The 25757-nt window shown below is 42.7% G+C and overlaps 1 protein-coding gene across 2 annotated transcripts in view; it reads left to right on the forward strand.

Moving 5' to 3' along the window:
* Positions 1-25757, forward strand: part of GRIA3 (glutamate ionotropic receptor AMPA type subunit 3) — a 213718-nt gene that overhangs the window by 135102 nt on the left and 52859 nt on the right. For both annotated transcript variants that reach the window (XM_065410618.1, XM_065410619.1), the window contains exons 11-12: positions 15438-15814; positions 24250-24448. In XM_065410618.1, the coding sequence (XP_065266690.1) occupies positions 15438-15814; positions 24250-24448 (576 nt within the window). The remainder of the gene's footprint in view (positions 1-15437; positions 15815-24249; positions 24449-25757) is intronic.

Genomic DNA, 25757 nt, shown 5'->3' on the forward strand with positions numbered 1-25757 from the left:
TAGAGTCTGAAATTTCAATGCTAGAAATCTAATTAAAGTTAATTGATGTTTAGCTTCATTTTTGCCATGTCTTTGTTCCTGCCTCCCCCTTACTGCTTCCTACCTTCTTTTGGGGCAACCAGACACTTTCAGGAGAGTAAAGGCAGAACAATCCCTGTGCTTCTACCTCCTGGCCCATATACAAGGTAGATGGGTAGGGACAGGTTCCTTGTGTGTAGGTTCCGGGCAGATTATGGAATGCAAAGCCATTTGCTTTCCTCACATTTTTGTCACTAAAATCTGGATTTCTCATTTAGCTTCATTTTTGCACATTCTCCTTCAGACTAAGTGCAAGGTTCTCAGCTGTGCTGAGTTTCCACTCAGTGCAGCAGAGAAAGAGCCTGTCAGAGTGACCCAGATTCTGAGGACAGAGCTGTATCAGCCCTGACCCAAGCATCGGTTAGCGTAGCTGAATGTCTGCTCTTATCTAAGCCATCTAGGAACAGCCAACAAGAGACCATAGCCCGGTGGCCAGAGTACAACCTTCTCCAGGAGCAGTCCTCCCTGCCCCGTGACATATCCCCTACCTCAGGCCTGGGTGGGTGGCCTGGTGATGTAAGTTCTCCCAAGGTGGATGAAATTCTCCGCTGGCAGGATGTAGCTGCTTTCTGGTCCCTTTGCACCTCGAGAGTGGCACAAAAAGGTGGCTGCATAGGGATGATGGCAGTGGGGTGACTTCCCACTGAGAGGAGAGTTAAACTGCTCCCAATCTCTGAACCTGAGTCAATGTTTACATCTGACTAGCAGAGCAGCCCACCAAGGCAAGTGCTGTCCTCCAATGAGCCATCCACTAATGGCATCCCCTCCACTTCTGCTGATTAGCAGCACCTCTCACCTCCGATTCTGAGTCCTGTGCCCCAGCCAAATACACTCCAGAGTCTCCACTGCTACAGCCTTTTATAGGATTGGCTCTGCCAAACAGTGTGGCAGGAGGTGGGCAAAGCCATGTGGCCACCTCCTTTCCCTTCCCCACCACTTCTGTATAATAGTTTTCAACTCATATGACATAGAATCCATCACTCTGTTGAGATTTACAATAGAGCTGTGCTTAGAACGGAGGGAAGATGGTCCTGTGGTTACAGCACAAGATCTGGCTCCTGTTCCCACTCTGTCCTGAGAGATCATGAGCAAGTCACTTACCCCAGCCCAGCTCTTACTGCTAGCAAGGGAAGCAATATGGCTGGAGGTATATTCCACCCTTTACCCCTTCCATGGGCTGGAAAAGAGAGTTAAACTGCTCCCAATCTCTGAACCTGAGTCAACATTTAAATCTGACCAGCAGTGCAAAGCACCAAGGCAAGTACTGTCCTCCAATGAGCCATCCCCACTACTTCTGCCAATTAGCAGCAGCACCTCCCACTGAGCGCACACTGGAGATGCTTTGCTCAAGGCTTTAAACCCACCAGCCATTGAGGCCTAGACAATGGCTCTTCTCCCCAATGTAGGGTAAGCCTCTTTCCATAGGCTTTTATTTAGTCTCTTCCTTTTGAAGTGTGCTCCTGTTCTTTCTTTCCTGCCCAGCTAGGGAATCCTCCCCTCCCTGGATCTGATCTGGTTTTCACAGCAGTGAGGCTAACTGAAAGCAGGTTTAACACATTTTAGTTGTGAGAACAAAATACTTTATTAGGAAAAAAAAAAAAAAAGAACCCAAGCCCTACAAGCACCATAAACCCTCCCTTGATAAAAGAGTCTTTAGTAGAACCACTTTAAGAAGGTAAGATGCAGCAAAGGGGAGGATCAGGGAATTCAGGGAGAGGCAGCCTCTCCGCTGTCATATGTAATGTTTGAAAGTGCTGATACACTTCACTGCGTTAAAGTAACCCACAGAAAGGAATAATGTTCTGCTTCGAATGATTCTGGCCACTTGTGCTTAAATAGCATCACGCTTTTGGGAATGGGATGAAGACCATTCTCAGCACGGGGGCAGCATTGGTCTGAGAGAAAAAGGACGGGGGAGGATGAGACGTGGTTCTGTTCCGAACTCTGCCCCTAACTCTGCCCGTAATTCCCAGATCAAGAAGACAGACCCACGCTAGCTCTGGCCAAATAAGCGTGCTAAAAATAGAGGGTAGGCAAGGCCGGCAGGGCTAGCCCCCCTAAGTATGTACCCATCCAAGACGCTAGGCATGGACTCGACAGCTGCTCCCTCGAGCTGAAACGATGCTTCTATTTGTAGCGCATTCGTTCGATCAGAGCCAGAATGGGTATGTCTCCTCAAGCTGGGAATTCCCCTCCCCTCTGCAGCTCAAAGTGTGGCTGTACCCGAAGTCCCTTAGTCTCCCTGAGCCTTAGACTCTCCAGTTATGAAATGGGAATAATAATACCCCTCACATGGGGGACTGTGAGGATGTAATTAATAAACACTTTGGCCATGTCTACACTAAGGGAAAAGGTGCATTTTTTAACATGTTAGCTAGTGCAGTCGTTCCCAACCATGGGTCTGGGGCCCCCTGGAGAGCCGCGAGCTGGTTTCAGAGGGTCCGCCAAGAATGACCAGCGTTAGACTCGCTGGGGCCCAGGGCAGAAAGTCAAAGCCCTGCCATGCAGGACTGCAGTCCGGGGCCCTGAGCCCTGCTACTCGGGGCTGAAGCTGATGCCTGAGCAACTTAGCTTCGCCGGGGGCCCCCTGTGGCATGGGGCCCCAGGCAATTGTCCTGCTTGGTACCCCCTAACCCCAGCCCTGGCTTTTATATGCAGAAAAACAGGTGCTGTGGCACAGCTTGGCCGTGGAGTTTTTAATAGCAGGTGAGGGGGGCTCAGAAAGAAAAAGGTTGAGAACCCCTGAGCTAGAGTGTTAACTATCACTTTTACCATCCTAGTGTAAACAAGGCAGGTTGTAGTTTTAACATACGTTAGCCCTGGGGTTTACCTTGCCCAGCTAACATGTTAAAACTACAATTTGCCTCATCTACACTAGGATTTTAACGTGCGTGTGTTAACACACGTTAGTTCATGAATTCATTAACATATCATCTAATTTATTAAAACACACCTTTTTCATTAGTGTCAATATGGCCTTTGAAAGTGTTTTAATATCTTTGAAGGGAGTGGTCAGCATTCAAAAGTCAACCTTTAGATACCACCCAAAATACATGAGATAACAACTTATTTCCTGTTCTAAGTATAGAGAGAAATGATGGCATCTCCCATGGTACTGAATGGTGGCAGATGCTGATCTTTAATCACAACCACTGTATAAATCCATAGCACTATCTTCTATTGTTGCTTACTTGTTCCTGCACGCAATACTTCTGGAGACAGCTGGGGTTTTGCTTCCCAATGGAATGCACACAGTGAACACCTGGTGTAATGTCTCTCTGATCCTCCATAAGGGGTAATTTAGAATGCAATCTAAGTTTTGGCCCAATTCCCAGATCAGGCAAAGATCTTTCAAAGTGACTATAGCACTGGGCTACTTCTCAAAAAGCAAAGAACTGATAAATTCGCCAGTACCTGCAGACAGGAACACCCAATAATTCATGAAGGCAGGAACGAGGCCCTCATCTCCTATTTATATCTCTGTGCTATGTCTCTCTCTACTCCCCAAGCCTGGAGTTAGAAAGGATTTTCTCTGGCCTTTTGAGGGGAGGAATTCCCAGCCGCTGAGAGCAGGGAGCATCTAGTCTTTCTTCCTGTGTCACTTTCCTTCTCCTGCAAGGAAGGATGTTTCTACATGGCGTTTTTTTTTTTCCTGGTCCCACAGGCGACTGAACAGCTCCTGCCCGATCAGGTCAGTTGTTATGTGCCTGGTTGAATGGGGAGGATTCTTTCACTGCTCAAATGCAACGTGAGCAATAAAGAAGATGCCTGAAACTGCATTATTCAGTAATATTTCTCAGAGATTAGCAAGGCTAGTTGTTTTAGAAACCCTCAAATTCTGCAGGGGGGCGGGGATTGGTTGGCTGTGTTTTTAAATCTGGCTTAATTTTTATGGGCCCTGTTTATTCCACGTCCATCATCAAGAGAGAAATTCACTCCAGTGCTGCAATTATTAATGATGAGTTAGGGCACCTAGAGCCTTAGGTAGATAGATTTAAAATAATTAAAAAGACAAGTAAGTAAATTAATGCTGGCTAGAAACCTGGGGCCTGACTCTAACCTGAGCAGTGTAAATTCAGCAGAGTTACTCATGATGAACACCGCTAGGAGGGTGATAAGAATCAGGCATTGAGGCTCTACCTCTAGCTGGTTCACCTAAATTTTAGACCACTCAAGTACAAGAAAATACTGATTATGTTAAGAAAATCCAGTACATTACACTAGGTAGCCGTGTTTATGTTAGTAATGAATTAGTCTACATGTAAATGCGAGGCTGCCTGTTAAAGGAAGGTAATGTAGTGGAATATTCACACATGTACACACACGTACACACATACACACAAACATACACTTGCATGAGGGTCGGTCTTCAATAATGATTTGGAGGATGGCGTGGACTGCACCCTAAGCAAGTTTGCAGATGACACTAAACTGGGAGGAGTGGTAGATACGCTGGAGCGTAGGGATAGCATACAGAGGGACCTAGACAAATTAGAGGATTGGGCCAAAAGAAATCTGATGAGGTTCAACAAGGACAAGTGCAGAGTCCTGCACTTAGGACGGAAGAATCCCATGCACTGCTACAGACTAGGGACCGAATGGCTAGGCAGCAGTTTTGCAGAAAAGGACCTAGGGGTTACAGTGGATGAGAAGCTGGATATGAATCAACAGTGTGCCCTTGTTGCCAAGAAGGCTAACGGCATTTTGGGCTGTATAAGTAGGGGTATTGCCAGCAGATCGAGGGACGTGATCATTCCCCTCTATTCGACATTGGTGAGACCTCATCTGGAGTACTGTGTCCAGTTTTGGGCCCCACACTACAAGAAGGATTTGGAAAAATTGGAAAGAGTTGAGCAGAGGGCAACAAAAATGATTAGGGGGCTGGAGCACATGACTTATGAGGAGAGGCTGAGGGAACTGGGATTGTTTAGTCTGCAGAAGAGAAGAATGAGGGGGGGATTTGATAGCTGCTTTCAACTACCTGAAAGGGGGTTCCAAAGAGGATGGATCTAGACTGTTCTCAGTGGTAGCAGATGACAGAACAAGGAGTAATGGTCTCAAGTTGCAGTGGGTGAGGTTTAGGTTGGATATTAGGAAAAACTTTTTCACTAGGAGGGTGGTGAAGCACTGGAATGGGTTACCTAGGGAGGTGGTGGAATCTCCTTCCTTAGAGGTTTTTAAGGTCAGGCTTGACAAAGCCCTGGCTGGGATGATTTAGTTGGGGATTGGTCCTGCTTTGAGCAGGGGGTTGGACTAGATGACCTCCTGAAGTCTCTTCCAACCCTGATATTCTATGATTCTATGATAAGCGTATGTCGGTGCTCTGATCCCTAAAAAAAGAAGTACTGGAAGCCCCTGGGACTCCGCTCCAGAAGGACAGATAGTGGCTTGGTAACCTGGGCCAGTGAAGGTTACTGAGCCACCACCTCTCTTCTTTTGGAGTTGACCAGGTGGAGGAAGCAGTGTGAGCAGATGGCACCTTCATCTTTTGCACCTATTCTGCTTCCTGGCTTGTTCCAGTAGGAGAGGTGGCTTGGTAACCTGAGATGTCCAAGATACTGAGCTGCCATCTCCTTCCAGCATGGAGAGCCTGGGGAGAAGTATGCTTACTTTTCTCTAGCTGTTGGTTTTTTCCTATCTTCCCATCCCCCATATAGTTACTCTGAAGTTAATTTTTTGCACTGATTTTAACCTGTTCTTTAATTTTTGTAATGAACACTGAGAAATTTATGGGCAGTTTTAAATAAAATGTGTTTATAGCACAGTCCAGACTCATTCATAGAATATCAGGTTTGAAAGGGACCTCAGGAGGTTCTCTAGTCTAACCCCCCCCCTGCTCAAAGCAGGACCAATCCCCAGACAGATTTTTGCCCCAGATCCCTAAATGGCCCCCTCAAGCATTGAACTCACAACTCTGAGCTTAGCAGGCCAATGCTCAAACCACTGAACTATCCCTCTGTCCTCTTGAGGATTATTTCCTCCCACATTTGTTCACTTTGCTTCTTTTGGGGAGGTTTCTTTTGCTTCCAGATGAACAGCTAGAACAGGGGTCGGCAACCTTTCAGAAGTGGCGTGCCGAGTCTTCATTTATTCACTCTGATTTAAGGTTTCGCGTGCCAGTAATACATTTTAACGTTTTTAGACGGTCTCTTTCTATAAGTCTATAATATATAACTAAACTATTGTTGTATGTAAAGTAAATAAGGTTTTTTAAATGTTTAAGAAGCTTCATTTAAAATTAAATTAAAATGCAGAGCCCCCGGACCAGTGGCCAGGACCCGGGCAGTGTGAGTGCCACTGAAAATCAGCTCGCGTGCCGCCTTCGGCACATGTGCCATAGGTTGCCTACCCCGATCTAGAACCACTAATTATTAATAGAAAAGAAATTAAAGTATTGTGAATAATGGAGACTGCCCATAAAATGTATCAAAGGTAACTGGCAATACTGGTAACTTATTTCTAAAACTACTATCTCATTATCATATTTTATTATGACTTTTTAAAACAACTTTCCTATCAATTACTGCAGACCAGGGTCAGAATAACTAATTATATTCAAAATAAATTGCCAACATATTGATTCTATTAATGTAAATAAGATAGTAAGAGAGTCTATATAACAATCTATCCTTTGACAATAACTGTCAGTGCAAAAGCAAGCATCTGCCAATCTGTCCAATGAATCCTGAAATAAAATACTACTGGATACATAATAAATCTTTGCTCATATACGTACAGCAGAGAGTAACAGTTAAACACATGATGATTCAGCACTTAGGCACCTAAACATGCAGATAGGCCCCCAAGAGGGATTTTCAAATGTGCCGAATTCCCTAGTTCCTTTTCTGTAGTTAATCATCCAGCACTGCATTCCTGTTACACCAGCACATTCACAACTCATGTATTGTGAGTCACATGTATAGTGACTGTGTCTGGTTAATATTGAACCCAGTATGGTTTATTAACCATTAACCTACCAAGGGACTAAAAATATGGGTTGGGAGATTCTTCAGTGAATTAGTGCCAGAACCATATAGTTCTTGTAGTGGATTTTTAGCTGACTTGTTCCCCCAAAGTCTCATCATTATGTACATGAACCAACCATGCATTAATTTACAAGCATAATAAATGACTGGCCTATAAGAAACAAATACAAAATTCAAGCCACCTGAAAATAGATTTTGCAACAATGAGTTGTGGGTGTTCCTCGCTAGTGAAGCATAACCACTCAAGTGAGTAGGTCAACAGGCATAGTCTACATGAAAGTCTACAGATGTGCAGCGCTATAAGAATATACATGATGGGCCAAATTTTCAAAGGGCTTTCTTACTTGCATTTCCAAAATGTGCAAGTGTATATTCATAACAACACATTTGTATATGTATCAAGTGATTGCACACTCGAGTAGCTAATTAGAAACACACCTGATTTGCTTGAGCCAACACGGGGGAGGGATTTGTGTGCAGAAAAAATGTCCTTGCACACATTAAAGGCTTTAGTAAGGAGTACCGCTGTCCTTGCTCAGACAAAACCCCCATTAACGTCAATTTCATTTTTATTTTAATAAAATACGTGTATGGAATAGACTTTAGACTTGATTGTGCAATCAAACTCAGCCATTGGCAGGTATTTACAGTATGTAACTGTGACTAGCTTTCCAGGTTTCTTTTTTCCCATTTCTGCTTATTAAACTTCCAAAAAAAACCCCTCTCTGGTACAATCAATAAATGACAGGCTGTCTGAAAGGCATGGACATTGCGATCAGATTTAAATAAAGGCAATAGTCACTTCTTTTGTGGCACAGCTCTTAATCAGCTCTTATTAACCTTTCCTATTAACTTCCACTCACAACTTCTACTCAATTTTTCATTGGAAGAAGATACTTTTTGCACAGCTGGAAACCAAAATCTGTGTATAATGGTGTGCACCATGTTAGTTACTGATAAATTAAATTTCTTGAAGATTGGATTTTTTTTTAGTCCTTTGAAATGATGCTTTACTAATGAAACTTCATTGACTCATTAAATAATATCAATGTTGATCGTTACAGAGAGTTTAAAATGAGACAGAAGATAATAAGTAACCTTGTATAATGCTAAGTGGGCTTTTTATAATAAATAGGGCATACATTCATCAAAATGTTTAAGTTTTTATCATTAAAAGGGCTTAGTTCTTTCACTTGCAGGCATTGTGATTAACTGTGCTTGCATTTTGGGGCTTCCAGGTATCTCTTCTGCTCGCCCACCCACCCCAAACTACATTATCTGTGCCTCTGTTCCAGCACAACTTATCACACATTTTTCGCCCCATTCTAGTCACTGCAGATATTTTCCATTAACCTGAACAGTTTTTACACTTACAGTGGTGTTACAGTACACTATGACCATTAGCTGTTTTTTATATCATTGGTGTAGATTAAATATATTGTGCTTTCTGCATATAACTAAAAGGACAAAATACAATGGATGTTTATTTTCTCATTTTAGAAAATACCATAGTTTTACTGTTGCAGAGTTGTAGAGTCAAATGCTGTAAATTAATGTTTCTAAAAAGAAAAACATTAACACGGTTCATTCTAGCATTCCAAAGACCTCAACAGACTTTCCAGACTGATTGCAAATTATGGTCTTATCCCCTAACTGAGAAATAAACCCTCCTGCAACTGTCCCACATATGGAAAACTCATTGAAGTCTCCAGGCTACAAGATCACACCCTGTATATACCAGTGTCATGTCACCAATTACTAAAATGTAGCCATCTCTGAACCTGGCAATCTCTAACCATTGCACACAGGATCAAATGCACCCTGTGCAGAGAGCCAACACAGGTCCAGTAGTTTATTGTAAGTTCTCAAAATAGGGCTCAAGAGTGTTAGCCCTCTTCACAGGGGCGAATTTCACCCATGTGGCACAATTACTGAGGTTAGCTAGAGAAGAAAACTGTAAACGTTTCCTGCATGTGCTGTGCATTGTAAGTGGTCTAAAACGTTGCTTTTTCACTGTAAAAAAATGAACAATGAGTTAATTTATTAATGGTGAAAGGTCCAATCATGCTCCCATTAAATCCAAGGAGAGTTTTGTTGTCAACTTCAATGTTAATTGGCTTAACGTTTCTGGGTACACCACCTCCTATCAGCTGTATTAGGAAATGCTGCCTCTGGATGACTCATATTAGCATAGCAACAATGTGTTGCGTGTTAACTTCGAATATAATTTAGGAGCCATTTTTATTTGCCTCATTGAATTCTATAAGCTCTAAGACAGGGGTGGGCAAACTACGGCCCGTGGGCTGGATCTGGCCCCTCAGGGCTTTGGATCCGACCCACGGTGCCGCCAGCACCACGTCCCTGCAGCCCCTGGGCGGGGGGGCAGAGGGCTCCATGCATTGCCCTTGCCTCCAGGCACCGCCCCCCTCAGCTCCCATTGACCGGGAATGGGGAACTGCGGCCAATGGGAGCTTGGGGGAAGGTACCTGGAGATGCGGCAAGGGCAATGCACGCAGAGTCCTCCGCCCCCTCTCTCCCAGGGGCCGCAGCGCTTCCGGGATCGGCGCGGGGCCGGGGACAGGGCAGGCATGCAGAGAGCCTGCCCTGGCCCCGGTGCGCACCGCTGCCACCCGGGAGCCGCTTGAGGTAAGCGGCGCTGGGCTGGAGCCAGAAGCCCTCCTGTACCCCACCCCCCTGCCCTGAGCCCCCTCATACACCCCACACCCCTCCTACACCCCAACCCTGAGCCCCCTTGTATGCCCCGCACCCCCCCGCACCCTAACCCCCTGCCCTGAGCCCCCTTGTACACCCCGCACCCCTCCTGCACCCCAACCCCCTGCCCTGAGCCCCCTCGTACACTCCGCACCCTCCTGCACCCCAACCCCCTGCCTGAGATCCCTGCTGCACCCTGCACCCCTGTGCACCCCAACCCCCTGCCCTGAGCCCCCTCGTACACCCCGCACCCCTCCTGCACCCCAACCCCCTGCCCTGAGCCCCCTCGTACACTCCGCACCCTCCTGCACCCCAACCCCCTGCCTGAGATCCCTGCTGCACTGTGCACCCCAACCCCCTGCCCTGAGCCCCCTGCCGCACCCTGCAACCCTCCTGCACCCCTGCCCTGAGCCCCCTCCTTTACTCTGCACCCCAACCCCCTTCCCTGAGCCCCCTCATACACCCCGCACCCCTCCTCTGCCCCAGTCCCTTGCCCTGAGCCCCTTCTTGCACACCGCACCCCCTCCCACACCCCGCACTCCCTCCCGCACCCCAACCCCCTGCCCCAGCCCTGCAAACAATTTCCCCACCCAGATGTGGCCCTCAGCCCAAAAAGTTTGCCCACCGCTGCTCTAAGAGCTACCCTCTTATGAATCCCATTTTCTTTTAGTAGGGCAGTAAGTCTGATTGAAATGAATGGGTCTGTGTATTTGAAAACCATCACATTCAAGAAGAATTAGGAGAAATCCTGCAAATATGTTTAATTACCATCAATTTCATAGTTATCTGTGAAGGGGCACAATCAGAGCAATCCGTGCCTCATAACACAGAGCGATCTAGCTATACACAGAAACCTTGCAGGAAACGGTTCCTGCATAGCCTTCAGGAACTGTGAAAGATACATAGACCCTCAGGATGTCTCATCTAAATGGAGTTCCTTGCTACCCTTTCAAAAAAAGCCAGTGTCTGACCCGCAACAGGCCACATTTCTGCTAGAGAAATGATGTTGCCTTATCCTATTATGGGCAGATCTCAGAGGTTGAGAATAGTTCTCATCGCCAGAATCAGAGGTTGCTGTATTCATCAGTTCTTTCCCAATTGATGCCTGCAGGACCCACTTGTGATGTTGGCAATTCAGTATGCATCACTCTTCTCTTTGAATGAGTTTGCACTTAGCTTTTGCCCCAGCTGCTGCCTTTCAGATACAGTGTGAAACAAATGTCCTGACCACTTGTGGTCATTAAAAATCCCATGGGAATTACAAAAATAGGGATGGAATCCTTGGAATCCTGGCCAAATTCCAGCCAGAGAAGTTCTAAGATATTCTGCTTACCTAAATTCTTGATTTCCTGTCTTAACTGATGTGCAGTAGTTGTTAGTTACTACAGTTCCTTCCAGAGGTGATTAAGGAAGAAGTGAGCCTTGTATGTAGTTCATAGTTCAGATTAAGTGTGTTGAGATGCTTCAGGATACAAAGATTTAGAGGCAACATTTTCAAAAACACCTCAGCGCCTGAGATTTAGAGATTTCAAAAGTGATTTAGGCACTCTATTAGCTTGAGACTACTAAATGCCTAGGTCATTTTTGAACATGGGACTTAAGTTCCTGATTCAATTAGGTGCGTTTGAAAAATGTAACCCTGTACTACTTTATATTGGTACAGATTCTGATACTCTTGGTGAATACTGCCTTACTCCACAAACGGTCTAATTGAAGTCAATGAGACCAGTTGTAGAGTAAGGCACTAGTCAATGTGAGTAAAATGTTCACAAATGGGACCTATATTATTATTTCATTTTCAGGCTCCTTTCGCAAGCACTTCAACATTTTAGCTCAAGTAGTTAGTAATGGGTTTAGAAAAATAAAAACAAACAGCACTGTGCAGTCCTGCACACACTCATGTGAGTAGTCCCATTGAATTTGCAAGCTCAGGTTGCAAAAGAAGTATGACTGATGCTGGAATAAGTGCACCTTTGTATATAAATATTACCTGTCTATCTGTTTTGCTTACATTAGATTGCCCCTTCCAAGGTGATATTTTTCCTTCTCAGTTAAGAGACATGACCAATACAGCATGGGCGGTCTCTTTGTTTTAAAAGATTAAAATCTCCTTTCTACTCATGTTCTAGTTATACGCAGTGCTGCGTTAGTTAAATATCAGTTTCTGATATTTACACACACATTGTAAACATTAGGTTAAACTGAACCCTGCTGTAACTCCACTGAAGTCAATAGTTTACACCGGGGGCATATATGATTGTTAATCCCATAACTCAATCATTTGATATTTACAGCAGCAGAAAAATTAGTGCACAAGCTTAAAGGTCATATATTTTTTAAAATTGCTTTAAATTGGTTCATAAAAGCTTTTTGGTGCCCTCCTTAACTGCAAATATACTTCAGAAAGGAGTATTCCAGATTGTTAGTTGGAAATGTGTAGACTAAACCCTTCTGGTGTATTATTATGGAGGAATCCAGCTGAGACAGTTAGCTTACAAAAGCAGCTACACCTACGCCATATGTTTCATAGCTACTTTTCATAATGCCTCTAAGGCAAATTGCATTCCATAGGTAGCAAACATCAGGCAAAGAGAAACAGATTATTTTCATTTAGACACTATGGGCCAGACTCTCAGCTGGAGGTACTCTGACTAACACCAGCTGCGGATCTGGCCTTTTTATGGAGAAAGTGAATACTTTTGCATTGCAAAACTTTTCCCAATTCTCTGGAGCATTATTACTTTGTGAAGGTTACAGAACAGTGAAAGAGGGAGAATTCCATCATGAGCTTTCGCTTAAGGCAAAAACTTGTGAAACTGTAATAGTTAGAACATGCTATCTTCCCCCTTAAGCTTTTCCGATAAAGCTGCCCAAATTGACCCAATTCACTTCCATTAGGTGGTAGAAAAACGTTGTGTAAGGCTGGTTAAAAAACCCCAGTGTTGTCATATCCCTCAGCACTGGATTCTGTGCTTACTGAAGTCAGTGGAGTAGAATTGGGCCCTGATTTGTATAATACCAGTGGTGGTGATGTAGCTCCATTGGTTACCTGCACCAAACCAGCCTCATCAGTAGCCCTCAGCCAAACTTCATACTAAAATCATTAGCTATGGTACTATAAGAAAAGATACATGTTGAGTACTACTTGCTATATTCTTACTACAACCAAATGTGAGAAAGTAAATGGGGAAATGCCATGGGACTAGCCTTGTAGTGTTTCTAGATCATACAAGAAAAGCAATCAGCCAAATATGGAGCTATTGGGTGGATTTTAGACACACACAGCATAGGGTTGCCAGGTGTCCATTTTTGACTGGAATGCCCCATCGAAAAGGGACCCTGGCGACTCCAATCAGCACCAGTGACCGGGCCGTTAAACGTCCAGTCAGCGGCGCAGCGGGGCTAAAGCAGCCACCTGCTGTGGCTCCGTGTGGCTCCCGGAAGCAGCGGCATGTCCCCCCTCCAGTTCCTACGTGTAGGAGCAGCCAGGGGGCTCTGTGCGCTGCCTACGCCCCAAGCACTGGCTCTGCAGCTCCCATTTGCTGGGAACCGTGGCCAATGGGAGTGCAAAGGTGGCACCTGCAGACGGGGCAGTTTGCAGAGCCACCTGGCCGTGCCTCCGCATAGGAGCCAGAGTGGGGACATGCCGCTGCTTCCGGGAGCCACCTGAGGTAAGCGCCGCCCGGAATCTGCACCCCTGACACACACACCCTATGCCCCAACCCCCTGCCCCAGCCCAGAGCTCCTTCCCGCACTGCAAACCCCTCAGCCCCAGCCTGGAGCCACCTCCTGCACCCCAAATGCCTCATCCCCAGCCCCACACCAGAGCTTCCACCCCCAGCCAGAGCCCTCTCACACACCCCTGCACCCTAACCTCCTGCCCCAGCCCGGTGAAATTGAGCAAGTGAGGGAGGGAGAGCCAGCAACGGGGAGGGGGGCGGAATAGGGGGGGCTCAGAAAAGGGGTTGGGCAGGGGCCTCAGAGGAGGGGCGAGGCACGGGTGTTTGGTTTTGTGCGAGTAGAAAGTTGGCAACCCTAACACAGCCTCCCCCCCACTGACAGTTAGATTGAAGATCCAGGTTGTATTTGAAACACACTAACAGTGCAATCTTCCCAAACAATACAAGCTATTTATTACATATGCACTGACTGACCTATATTGCTACTGTTTAATTAGCATGGGATTATTCTATGGTTCCAATGCAATGTAAATGAAAAGGATCACCAGAAACACTCCCTTCTGCAGACAACCAGAGGAAGAGAGCTCTTCTGTAATTACAGCACTTAGGGCTCATCTTCACTACCAGGGAGATCGACACTGCTGCAATTGACCGATTTAGCAGGTCTAGCGAAGACCCACTAAATCGACAGCAGAGCGCTCTGCAGCTGACTCCGGTACTCCAGCTCCCCGAGAAGAGTAAGGGAAGTCGACCGGAGAGCATCTCTCGTCAACGCAGTAAAGTGAAGACACTGGGGTAAGTCGACCTACGCTATGTCAACTCCAGCTACGTTATTCATGTACCTGGAGTAGTGTAACTTAGGTCGACTTAACCTGTAGTGAAGACAAGCCCTAAGACTAGAAAATGATGAGGTTATGGTTTGTGTATAAATAAAAACTGCTCATTTTTTCTGGGTGCTTCATCCTTATAGTATCCATTTGATTGTCCTTCTTGATTTTACAGTGAAAATTCCAACTGTGCTAAACAATGTTGTCTCAGCTCGGTGGGAAAGTCACTGTCTCATATCCCATCACAACATTTCCAAACTTTATTCGACTATTTTGCTATAATTCAGTGGGATTTGGGTGCCTACTTTCATTAGCTCCTTTGAAAATCCCAGCCTACATCAATGAATCAGTCTGAGCTGATCTTGCTAAAATAAAAAAAAAGAGAGTGAGAGAGAGAAAATCAAACCATAGAGAACCACAGAATTTGTCCATTATGTCCTCAAAGCATATTCCAGACACAGATTATCACTGGTAAACAACAAAAGCAACAGGGGGGAAACCCTTGTCATTAGGCTTCTAGAGTGTATGTAAAGCAATATAATAACAAACATTCTCAGCTAGTCCTGATAGTTCTAGGTGTTGTTATCCCTTCCTAGAATTTAGGGAAAAAATTAACAAATGCCTTGTTAAGGAATCAAAATGGACACTAAAGGCCTGTCATCAAAATAATCCACATGTGATTTCAATCCCCAACATCATGGTGTTGAATGACAGATTTTGGCTTTATGACAGTTTTAATGAGAGTTTATGGCTACTCGATAAAGCAAAATTCAGTGTGAAGAGTATAGTAAAACTCTGTTACATAACCCCTCTTCATCTTCAGGAAGTACAGAATTATTTAATTGGACAGCTCACTTTCTTTATCTATATTAGTTGGAGAACATATGTAGCTAGGTTACGTGCCCCTTCTTCATTGTGACCCTCGTAGAATTATGCATAATTTTTCATTATTATTATTAGCTTTCTATCAATAATATAATGTTCTTAAATCATTTTAATGATTCCAAAACACACGCAATTTGCAATGAAATTCTAACCTAATGATTCTTGTAATTCTTTATTGGCTTTATCGTTTAATTATTTTGTTTGAGACTGTAGATTGTAATATGTGGTGACTGTTTTGTAACTAACTCCAATATGTTCTCTCTTTTCAGAGAGCAGACATAGCTGTTGCTCCACTCACCATAACGTTGGTACGAGAAGAAGTCATAGACTTTTCAAAACCTTTTATGAGTCTGGGCATCTCCATCATGATCAAGAAGCCTCAGAAATCTAAACCTGGCGTATTTTCCTTTCTGGATCCTTTGGCTTATGAAATTTGGATGTGTATAGTCTTTGCTTACATTGGAGTCAGCGTAGTTCTTTTCCTAGTCAGCAGATTCAGTCCTTATGAATGGCATTTGGAAGACAACAATGAAGAACCGCGTGACCCCCAGAACCCTCCCGACCCTCCAAATGAGTTTGGAATATTTAACAGCCTTTGGTTTTCCCTGGGTGCCTTTATGCAGCAAGGATGCGATATTTCTCCAAGGTTTGTTCCATATCACTCCATCACCTTTTTGCATTTTATGGTCATATGCTGATGCCATGGTGCATATATGTTACTTTCTCAATTTTTTCAGTTCCAAATTTTTTGTTTAACATTCCATCCAATGCTAAGCTTCATCATCAAACCACTACGCTTATTCACCTAGTAAGTGTGTGAGTGGCGTTGCCTTTAATGCCATTCATGCATTTCTGCAAAAACTTATATACACCATGTTGAGACTGTAAAATGCATAGGGTTTTACATTTTCAGCAATGCTTGGAGGGCTACCGTGTTTTTGCTGCATATCTCATTTTACGGTCATCTGCTTGGTGCATATAACATTTATTTTGCTATGCAAAATAAGAACTGCTTCAAAAACCACATGCAACAGCACTTTAAAACACCTCCATGCCAGTCTCAACTTATGCTGACCTTTTAATTTTCCTTCGAGCTTTAGTTTTCTATGTGTTTCCATTGCACCATCCAGTCATCCATTACTAATTTGTTTACTATCACATTCATATATTCATTTCTCCATATGTACATCTCTAAGAGTTGTTATGTATTGTACTGTATGTGCATCATTATGTAAATCTAGTCTTGTCTGATCTCCTTGTGTTCATAGTCAATGTGGCCTTCTAATAAGTGTTGCCAGTTTTCATAAAATTACTTTTTTTCATGCAAATAGTCTTTCTGAATAAGCCGTTAGGAAAACAGATTTGATGTTAGCTCTATTTTAATACACAATACGGATATTAAGTAGAATTTGATTGCTTTTTAAAGAAAAATTTACAAAGCACTGGAGAGTGCTCAAGTTCTCTTGATTGAACAATGCATACTTCAAAATGTTTTTTAAATAACATAGTAAAAATGTTTCTATGCATACATCATTAAAATATATTGGTGACGTCTATGATAAGCACTAAATCTACATAGCTTTATAGTAATGGATCTTAACTGGTTTGTATAATAATATTTTTAAAGTCAGTTTACAGCTACCATAATTATAAAAAAAAGACTCATTTAGTACAAACAATATGCCCTTTCCTCTTTAACAAAGTTGTGAACATATATTACCTTAGGGAACCAAATGATTTCTCAATAAGCACTCATATTCAAAACAAATAGAGCCCATTTCCACATGCTTTCTGTGCCCCTCTCAATGTGCAGACAATACCTAAGTCTTTGACAAATTACCAGACTTTCATAGCCTATATAAAAAGAGAAATCTTGGGTGTAATCCTAGCCCTATTGAAGTCAAGGGCAAAAGTTCCATTGACTTAAAAGGGCCTGGATTTCATCGCTTATAATCTAGAGTTAATCCTGACCCTGCACTCCTTTCACACCCAAATCTCCTATTAATTTCATTAGGGATTTAGGACATGTAAGGAGTGTCGAACTAGATGTGTTATATTTGAAAACTTGCAATTTCTATTGTTTAGCAGTGAAGAAAAAGAAGTTGATTACTGTGATTAATTTTTTTTTTTAATTACGTGCACAACACATTTTCCTAAATATGTGCATACATTAATGTTAGCAAGAAATCTGTTAAATGAGTAAGTCTTCCAATGTGCTACCAGATTGTATATCTATAGCTTTTAGCCTGCTCCTCATGTTTATGCACAATATTTGTGGTTTAGTCCCAAAATCTGTACCAAAACTATGCCCCTTTGCTTGCTGTTAAAGATACGGAGCAGTGATAGCATTTAAATTGCTGTTGACCATGTGTTTGCCCAATTTAAAGGACCGGGAAATAAGCACTGGGACATCACATGGAAAGCTGCAGGCATTATGCTGTTTCCACTAGACCTGTTTATTGACAGTAAAGAGAAGTGCATAGGGGTTTTTTTTTGTTAAGCTCTCATGTGACTCTTTGACCTGTTCGGCCTTGTATATTTTGCATAATGAATTGAATATATTCTATCTTTATCAATGCCACAATTATAGGTGACTTGGAAATACCAACTATACAGAGATGACAGTAAATATGTCCAGCCATAACTTTTAACTTAATATTAATACATGAAACATCCACTGAAGACATCGTTCCATTGTTTTGTTATCTTTAACGATAACAGAAGGCCAGACAGTTAAATGAGTTTTTACGAAAAAAATGTAAAATGTTTTAAGGTCCAGAAACACTGTTACTTTGAGCATTGAGCTGATTTAATGTCTAGTTTATTTTCCATAGAAAAGGACTATTCCCAAGCATTCCATTTTGAATCCATACCTTTGTCAGGAAGAAACATAATTCATAGCACATTGATTATATTGAATGTTTCATAATATTTTATTGGCATTAAAAGGGATTCATTCTTCCATTGTGAGTTTGCCTGAATACATTTCTTGTGTGAGAGTGTACAGCACTTTTAGAGAGATGCCGACGAGCATTCTGGAGAGATCGCTTTTGTGCTTCCTGATAAAGGCTCTTTCAGCTACCTTTGTGTGGAATAACTGTGACATCTCTTGGCTAGTTAGATCTATGATGGGTGAGTATTTTTTGTGGATATTCCAGAGGATATATCCCTATACTCTACTCTCTGTGTTTAATAGGATTTGTCTAACCTGAATCAGATAACAGCTACTCGCTGTGTTCAGTACATCCCCCTATGGAATCAACATTTGTTCCAGCTATTTTGTTCTGCTATCAAAGACTACTGTGTTATCAGCATAGTGAGCTAAAGTATTGAGAAGCCACTCGTGGTGGTTCAGACATAGATTACCTAAATGGAGAATCTACACTGCAAACGAAAAGCCACACAAAGCACAGTCAAATTCGTAACTTGTTTTGAGCAAAATCGTTTCCTTGCAGGTTCTACGAATCAACGTCAAGGTTTTTTGTTTAAAAGTATTGCATGAGTCTGGTAGGTTAAGGCTGTCGAGTTCCAGGGACCTATTTCTTCCACTGTTAAAACCAAGTGACTCCTCCTAAAGGCATTGGAGTTACTTACAGTGGGATTTTCAAAAGCATGTAGGCATGTAACTCCCATGGAGTTTCTGTGGCGGGAGAATGGGAGTCAGAACTGTTATTGTAATCTTTCGTCAGCTGGGGTTTGGGTCATGTGGTCAAGTCCTGTGCAAGCTTCTACCTCATGCAGCTCTATCACACTCAGTGAGCTTGCTGGTGATGTAAGTGCAGAACTTGGCTCACAGTTTAGCGTATAGCAGATTACATGTACACTTGAAAGAAAAAGTGGCGGTAGACATTCAGATTTTTCCCTGAGGAAGTTCAGTGTTTTCCAGCCAGACTTGCTCGTTCTTATATTTTATTAATCTTTTATTGGTAAGAAGAGGCCAATTAAAAATGGATGTCTGCAAAGCCAAATTTTTCTTATAATTTTTATAGGAAATAATACACATTTTTGTGTTCAAGAGTAGAGGAAAAATTCAGGTGCTTTTGATTATAGATAAGAATTTGTTTCTGTATATTACTGTTCTGCAAAGTGAATGCAACTTTTGCATAATAATGTTGTGTTTTTCTCTTGTTGCTAATTTGCTCTCATTTAACTCCATGCTTCCTTTCAAATTTCCTCTCAAGGTATGCTCACTTTCTGTTTACTTCCCTTTCAAAGCACCTCCTGAAACCCTATATTGATAATGCTGTTGTTCAATTGCCATGTCTTTGTCTCAAGCTCAGTATGAATTAGTTAATACCAAAAAAAAATCATTTAAAATGAATGTTGTACAGTTTGCTGACTCACTGAGGAAATGTGCATTTTATAAAACATCAAAGGTTGCTTGTATTTTTTAAACAAGAGCTTTTTAAACAGCAATGCTGCACACCTTGTACAGGTGTGACCTCTCTACAATGGTTCTTGTAGGTGTTTTAAGTTGTAATCCTTTTCTCTGTAATTGTTATCTGAGTAATGGACAATAAGTTATGTGACAGCTCAAGTAAAATTATAAGTAATCTCTTATTATCAGCCTGATTTAAATTCAGAGTTTACATGCTAACCCTATTTTCCCTCAGCCCTCTGCACCAGCCCATGCAGTGAGTATAAGGAGCCTTCATATCAGCAGATGGAGTTGGGAGGGAAAAGTCCTGTGATGTTATTTTCCCGACAAAAGAGGCTGGCAGTCCCTGCCCAGTTGCATTCTAGCTCTTTGGCTGGCTGGGCTAGACACTGGCTTTCCATCTTTACTTTCCTCAGAGATTTTTTTCCCAACCCGTCCAAATCACCACTTGTAGCTACTTTAATGTAGGTTGCTTCAGAGTGGTGGGTGTTTAATTTTTCTCTGCATGCTCTCTGCAGCACTCTGGGGGAAACAGCTCTATGGTTTCATCCAGCTTTTTCTGAAATGAGCTCAGCTGTTGGAGTGAACAGAAGCTCATTCCAGATTTAACAGAATTAGATCAGAGAACTGGAGAACTAACCTGTTCCTCATCCTCCAAGAATCATCTCTTGCACTTCACATCCCTCAGGAAATCCCATCTCTTTGAGCAATCTCTCCTCCCTTCATCTCATCACTATCTCAATGCCCAGACTCTCCAGCCCCGGAACTGTCGTCAGGTATTTTATCTTGTGTCTGTTTGTCTTGTTTTTTATTATTATAAGCACTTTAGGACAAGAACCGCTTACCTTTCTGGGTGTGTACAGAGCTGTATAAATTATATCATCATATGGCTCTGTGGTTTCACTGTTCCTGTATTGCTTGCCTTTCTGACTGGTAGCCCAAACCTGGAGTCACTAGAGAACTATCAGTAACGTCTCCTGCAGCAGGCTCATGTTGGATTTGTTTCTTGCCAAAGGGCCCAGGTTGGTTCTTCTTAACCTGGTTCTGACAAGTCCCAACTTCCTTTTGGGTAGTGCTCAACCCTGGGGCTTCCTTGGTGGATGTGCTGAGCTTTTTTTATTTTTATTTTGGCAGCTTGTAATCTGAACTCAAAGCTCTGCCCTCCCTTAGACACATAGGATATCATCCTATTGCTAACACGCCCTCACAGGTACTCACTTTATTTCTCCGAGGTACATCTTAGACAATTTCCTCAGACTGCTCCATTACATTGGCTTGACACACATGTAACTAATCTTTAAAGCTGCCTTTTTAGTGAGCTTCTGTTTGGGCAGACGGGGGCTGGAGCTTCAAGCTTTTTCACTGCTCGTGTTATATCAGAACGAGGTAGTGATCAAGTCTGTTCCCCACCTCTCCTAATTCTGTGTGGGTGCCTGAGAGGAGAAAAAAAAGACTCCTCATGCACTTACTGCAAAGAGCTTTTCTTATGGACTCTACAGGAGAACTGAAATTTAGAAAGTCAAGTCACCTATTTATCCTTTTGGGAGGCCCCAAGGAAAGCTTGACAACCTCTGTGCCTTGTGTGTCTTATTGAGCGTGAGACTGCATTAAGAAAGCTTATGCTGTCCAAAACACTGAAGGTTTCTGTCATAGCTCAGGCCTTGAAAGCCATCTCTTCCTCATGGGCAAAGAGGCAATACTTCCCTTCTAGAGCTGAGCAATGTGGCTGCCTGAACAGTCTTACATACTCTTTCACATCATTACAGACTTGATGAAGTGGCCTCTGCAGATACTGACTTCAGCAGGTGGGTGATGTGAGCTATAATCCATCAGTTTCGCAGTATCTTTGGATACCAGCCCACGGCTGTTCTTGCAGTGGGATTTGCTGTTGATATTCCCTGGGCTAGAGATATACTGGACAATCGCAACTTCAGACCTGTTAATGTGATTTCTCCATGTCCCTCTAACCCAACCCAGATTTCCAACTCTGCTTCCGTTGTTTTGGCAGTATTTTTATGGATGTGTATTTTGATGTTGGGTTTTCTTAGAACTGAATAGAATTTTTATTACTCAGGAATCCCCTCAGTGGGCAATGCCAGCCAGCCCCCGCTTTATGAGGTATGGGGTAGGGCTATAGCACAAGAATATTGCCTTTTTCTCATCTCCATCTGTTGGTAGGTGAACTTGTACCCACTGCCTGGGGGTGGCACAGAAGGGCTTGAAGGAACCCAATAATCAGAATTTCTCATTTTCTCTGCATCAAGGGCAAGAATGATCTGTCTGCTATAAACCCTACTGCTGAAATTGTCCATTTCTTTATCACTGCAAAAGATTGGTGTCTACTGACACTTTTTCTTGGATACACCATGTAAATAATCATTAGCAATTACATGTATAAAATTAATTATATATGGTAGGGTCCAAATCATAAAAATAAATATTCTTAGGGATTTTCATATGTCATGCTTTTAAAAAATATGAAAACTTTAGGTTGTAGGCGGGGCTTGGTTTTGATTCTTTCCCCCCGCCCCGCTTCTATTCGAAATAGACACTTTTCCTTGTTTATAATACTGAGAGGAAAGAACCCTTAGCTGTAAATGTTTGGTAGGACATTTCTGTACACATAAATAACAGACCAAAAAAAAAAAAAAAGAACATTATTAAGTTTGCGCAGTCAAGAACTCAAAAGTTAGGAAATGCCAGAATTATGGTTGCCAGTGCATGTAAAGTTCCTCGTTTCCTCTATTCCACATAAAACCGAGGATCATTTTCAGAGCAGAAGAGATACAGGTTTGACAACAGGCATTTAGCCACAAAACCCTGTACTGGTGCATTATTAGTCAAACAAACATATCAATGACTAATTCCTCAATGTGTGGTAAGTGCACTGTTCCAAAAGTAAAATATACTGCAAGTGTCCCAAATGGGGCTCTGTTTTTCAATCATTTCTCGTGAATTTGTGATGTAAATTTTGGGCTACTGAATCAAGGTCATGGACTTTAATATATTTGGGACCTGATTCTGCTTCCACTGAAATCAGCGAGAACTAGAACAAGTAGTTGAATAGATAATTTTGTACCAATCTTCTGCAGTGTTACTGATCACAGTGTCATTGATCAGCAGGTGCTTACCTTTAAGTATGCACATAGTCTAATTGACTTCAGTGAAACTACTCACATGCTTAAGTGCATTGCTGGATTGGCACTAGAGTGCTCAGTGCCTTGTGTGACTATGCCCTAAAATTGGGGTTTTGCTTGAGGAAGGAGTACAGGATTGGGTCCTAGACAAGCATTTAGGCCCTTATGCTCAGTTAAGATCCCTACACTCTTTTACACCAACTGAGGACTGGCCTTTTATTTTACAATTTTTTTTTCTTTTGCATTTTTAAAAAAGCTAAGGGAAAAAACAGGCAGTGATTAGATTTTTCACCTCACTCCTGTGCTGCTTTGGTGGTGTGGGCTGAGAGGGGAATGTGGCAGACCCAAATTATTAAATAGTAACATGCATTAGACATGCACGTTTTAATTAACATAAAATATACCAGAATGTTTCCTCATTCTAATGTGTAGGATTCAGACTCCCTTAATTCCCATTGTGCCATGGCATGAGCAGACCTCATACTGCTCCCTTGGAGTAACTCCCCTTGTGCAGGCCTCAGTGGGGAGATTATTTATCTCCAAGTCTTGCATGTAATCAGCTAGCATAGAGCATTGGATGGGACTTTTCTGCCCACTACCTATCATTGATCTTCTGCAGAATGAGTAGGGAGGTGCGGGAGTGGGAGGGTTCCTGTGTTCACCAATCTTCTGCTTCCATTGGTCAACTGCTGTTGACCTATTCCTGGCCCCTCCAATCCCCATAGATGCCTTCCTTCATCTACTTATAGTGTCTCACTTCTGGAACTGAAGTGCCTGCTTCAGGTTGTGGTTCTTTTAAAATGCATACCCAGGATATGTCAGGCAGTAATAACTGCATCAATTTCTCCTTATAAATAAATTACAAATTACCTTATTTATACCATGTTACACCTGCGTATTTTACACAATAATTACACACTACACATCCAATTAACTTTTGAAACACCCTGCACATCACCTTACTCATTCCTTTCTCGGGACAAAACTCATAACTAGGTTTTGCAAGGACCAAGCAAGAAGTGCACAAATAGAGTCTTCAAGCATTAGTGGTATCATCCTCGGCTTTATTGCTGAAACTTTTCTCTGTCAACTTCTGGCCTCATTAAAAATTAATTTAAGGCCCACATTTCAAGAAAGTGCTTTGATCTGTGTCTATACAATTTGTACATGTCCCCACTTGCACAGATATGTAGGAACGCATGCACTTAGTCTCAGATCTGCCAAGACTTTATGTCTGTACTAACAGTGCGTAAAATTAAATCATCCCATTGAAATCCTAGTTTAAGTTTTGGCAGGATCGGGACCTTAGAGACAACTCTTGGGCTCTGTATTCAGTTTTCACTCAATCAGTGAAACTTCTCCTAAGTAATCCCTGGGTAAGGATGTCCGGAGTTGGCTTATGATCATCCGTTTTATGTGCACAAGTAAAATCTGCAAATATGGATTTTTGTACACCAAAAGGGTTGTGCATGCAAACCTTACAGGCCCAGTTTGGGATGTTGCTTCCCTTCTAGAAGACAAACACAGAATGGATTAACAATTTTGACCCTGTCTGTTTTACCATAGATCTCTCTCAGGACGAATTGTCGGAGGAGTCTGGTGGTTCTTCACACTCATCATCATCTCTTCTTACACTGCCAATCTTGCTGCCTTCCTTACTGTGGAAAGGATGGTCTCTCCCATAGAAAGTGCAGAGGATCTGGCGAAGCAAACTGAAATAGCCTATGGAACCTTGGATTCAGGCTCAACCAAAGAATTTTTTAGAGTAAGTAGTCTGGCTTATGGCAGCTTTGTTAAACCTGTATCACAGTTTTCCTAAATAATAAATGCCTCATAAACAAGACCCTGAGTCTGCAAGCACTTCTGCATAGGCTGAACTTTGCTTCTGTTAGTAGTTCCACTGACATCAGTATGTAGTATCAGAAGCTTAGAGCAGCAGGGTTAGTTATCTGGGGCCATTTGAGTAGCGAGGCAGCTCCCCTCCAAAAATCCAATATTGCAAGAAGAGTTTTGGCTACCCAGTTTCAGAAGCTGAGCACGCTGTGCAGCAATATAATGGCCAACATAACATCTAAAATAAGACCCTTGGAGCAGTGACTTTGAGTGTTTCACATTGCCAGCAGTCAATAAATAATCATTAGAACTTCCAATTTTGGCCTGTCTTTGCCATAATTAAAAAGCGGGATGGGAAGCATGCTTTTGCATTTTTATACGATAAATTGCATGCTGGAAATATTCAGTATTGTACAGAAATCTGCTTTCTCCCCCCCCCCCCCCCCATTTAATAAAACAGTGCTTATGTTTGTCGACCGGGGCTGGAGATTGGATGTGGTGAAAAATAATTTTCAGGATTTTTCACGGGTAAATATCTGTTTAAACTGGAAACCCAGGGCAAGATCTTCCACTGATGTAAATGAGCTCAGGCTCTGGCTCCAAAAGTACATATCTGCATTACCAGCCTACCATTTAATCACTATATTCACTGCTGTCCATGACCAGAAGAATTTGGGAGATTGGATCATTTTTCCAGGTTAAGGGGCTGAGGGCCAAACCCCTACTCCTGCAATCTCACCAGAGTAAGGTCAGAGGATCAGACCGCATGTGCTGTATGAGTGGCATATGCTAATAACTGAGTGAAGAATAATGGCTGTATTGTTGTGTTGGTAACAATTAGCTTGAGGAGCTCCTCCATTTTAAGGTCAGTGTCAGACATCAGGTATTTGGCAGGAATCCCAGGTGGCCAGGAATCAATTGTTGAAAGAAACGGGAGGTGCCTTCCTGGCCATGAGCTGAATAGCACGGTCTCAGTGGAAGCCAAAAAAACCTCAAACTCCTGTAAACCGGATTTTGTATGTTTAAAAAAGTTATGACTTTAAAGTCCCTTCTGGCCTTTCCAGGCCGAATGGCTCTGGAGCGCCAAGAAAGATCAGACATTAAGGCTGTGACGTTTTTATATGTAGAAAAGCTTTCAATGGTGCAAGACTGAGTATTGCCCATATTGGGCAGGTAGCAGTTTGAGGGAAACAGGAAAAGAACCTTTCTCTTGTAGGTTTATTAAAAACTGATGGCTGCTT

The sequence above is a fragment of the Emys orbicularis genome, chromosome 9, assembly GCF_028017835.1.
Source record: "Emys orbicularis isolate rEmyOrb1 chromosome 9, rEmyOrb1.hap1, whole genome shotgun sequence".
Taxonomy (NCBI): Eukaryota; Metazoa; Chordata; order Testudines; family Emydidae; genus Emys; species Emys orbicularis.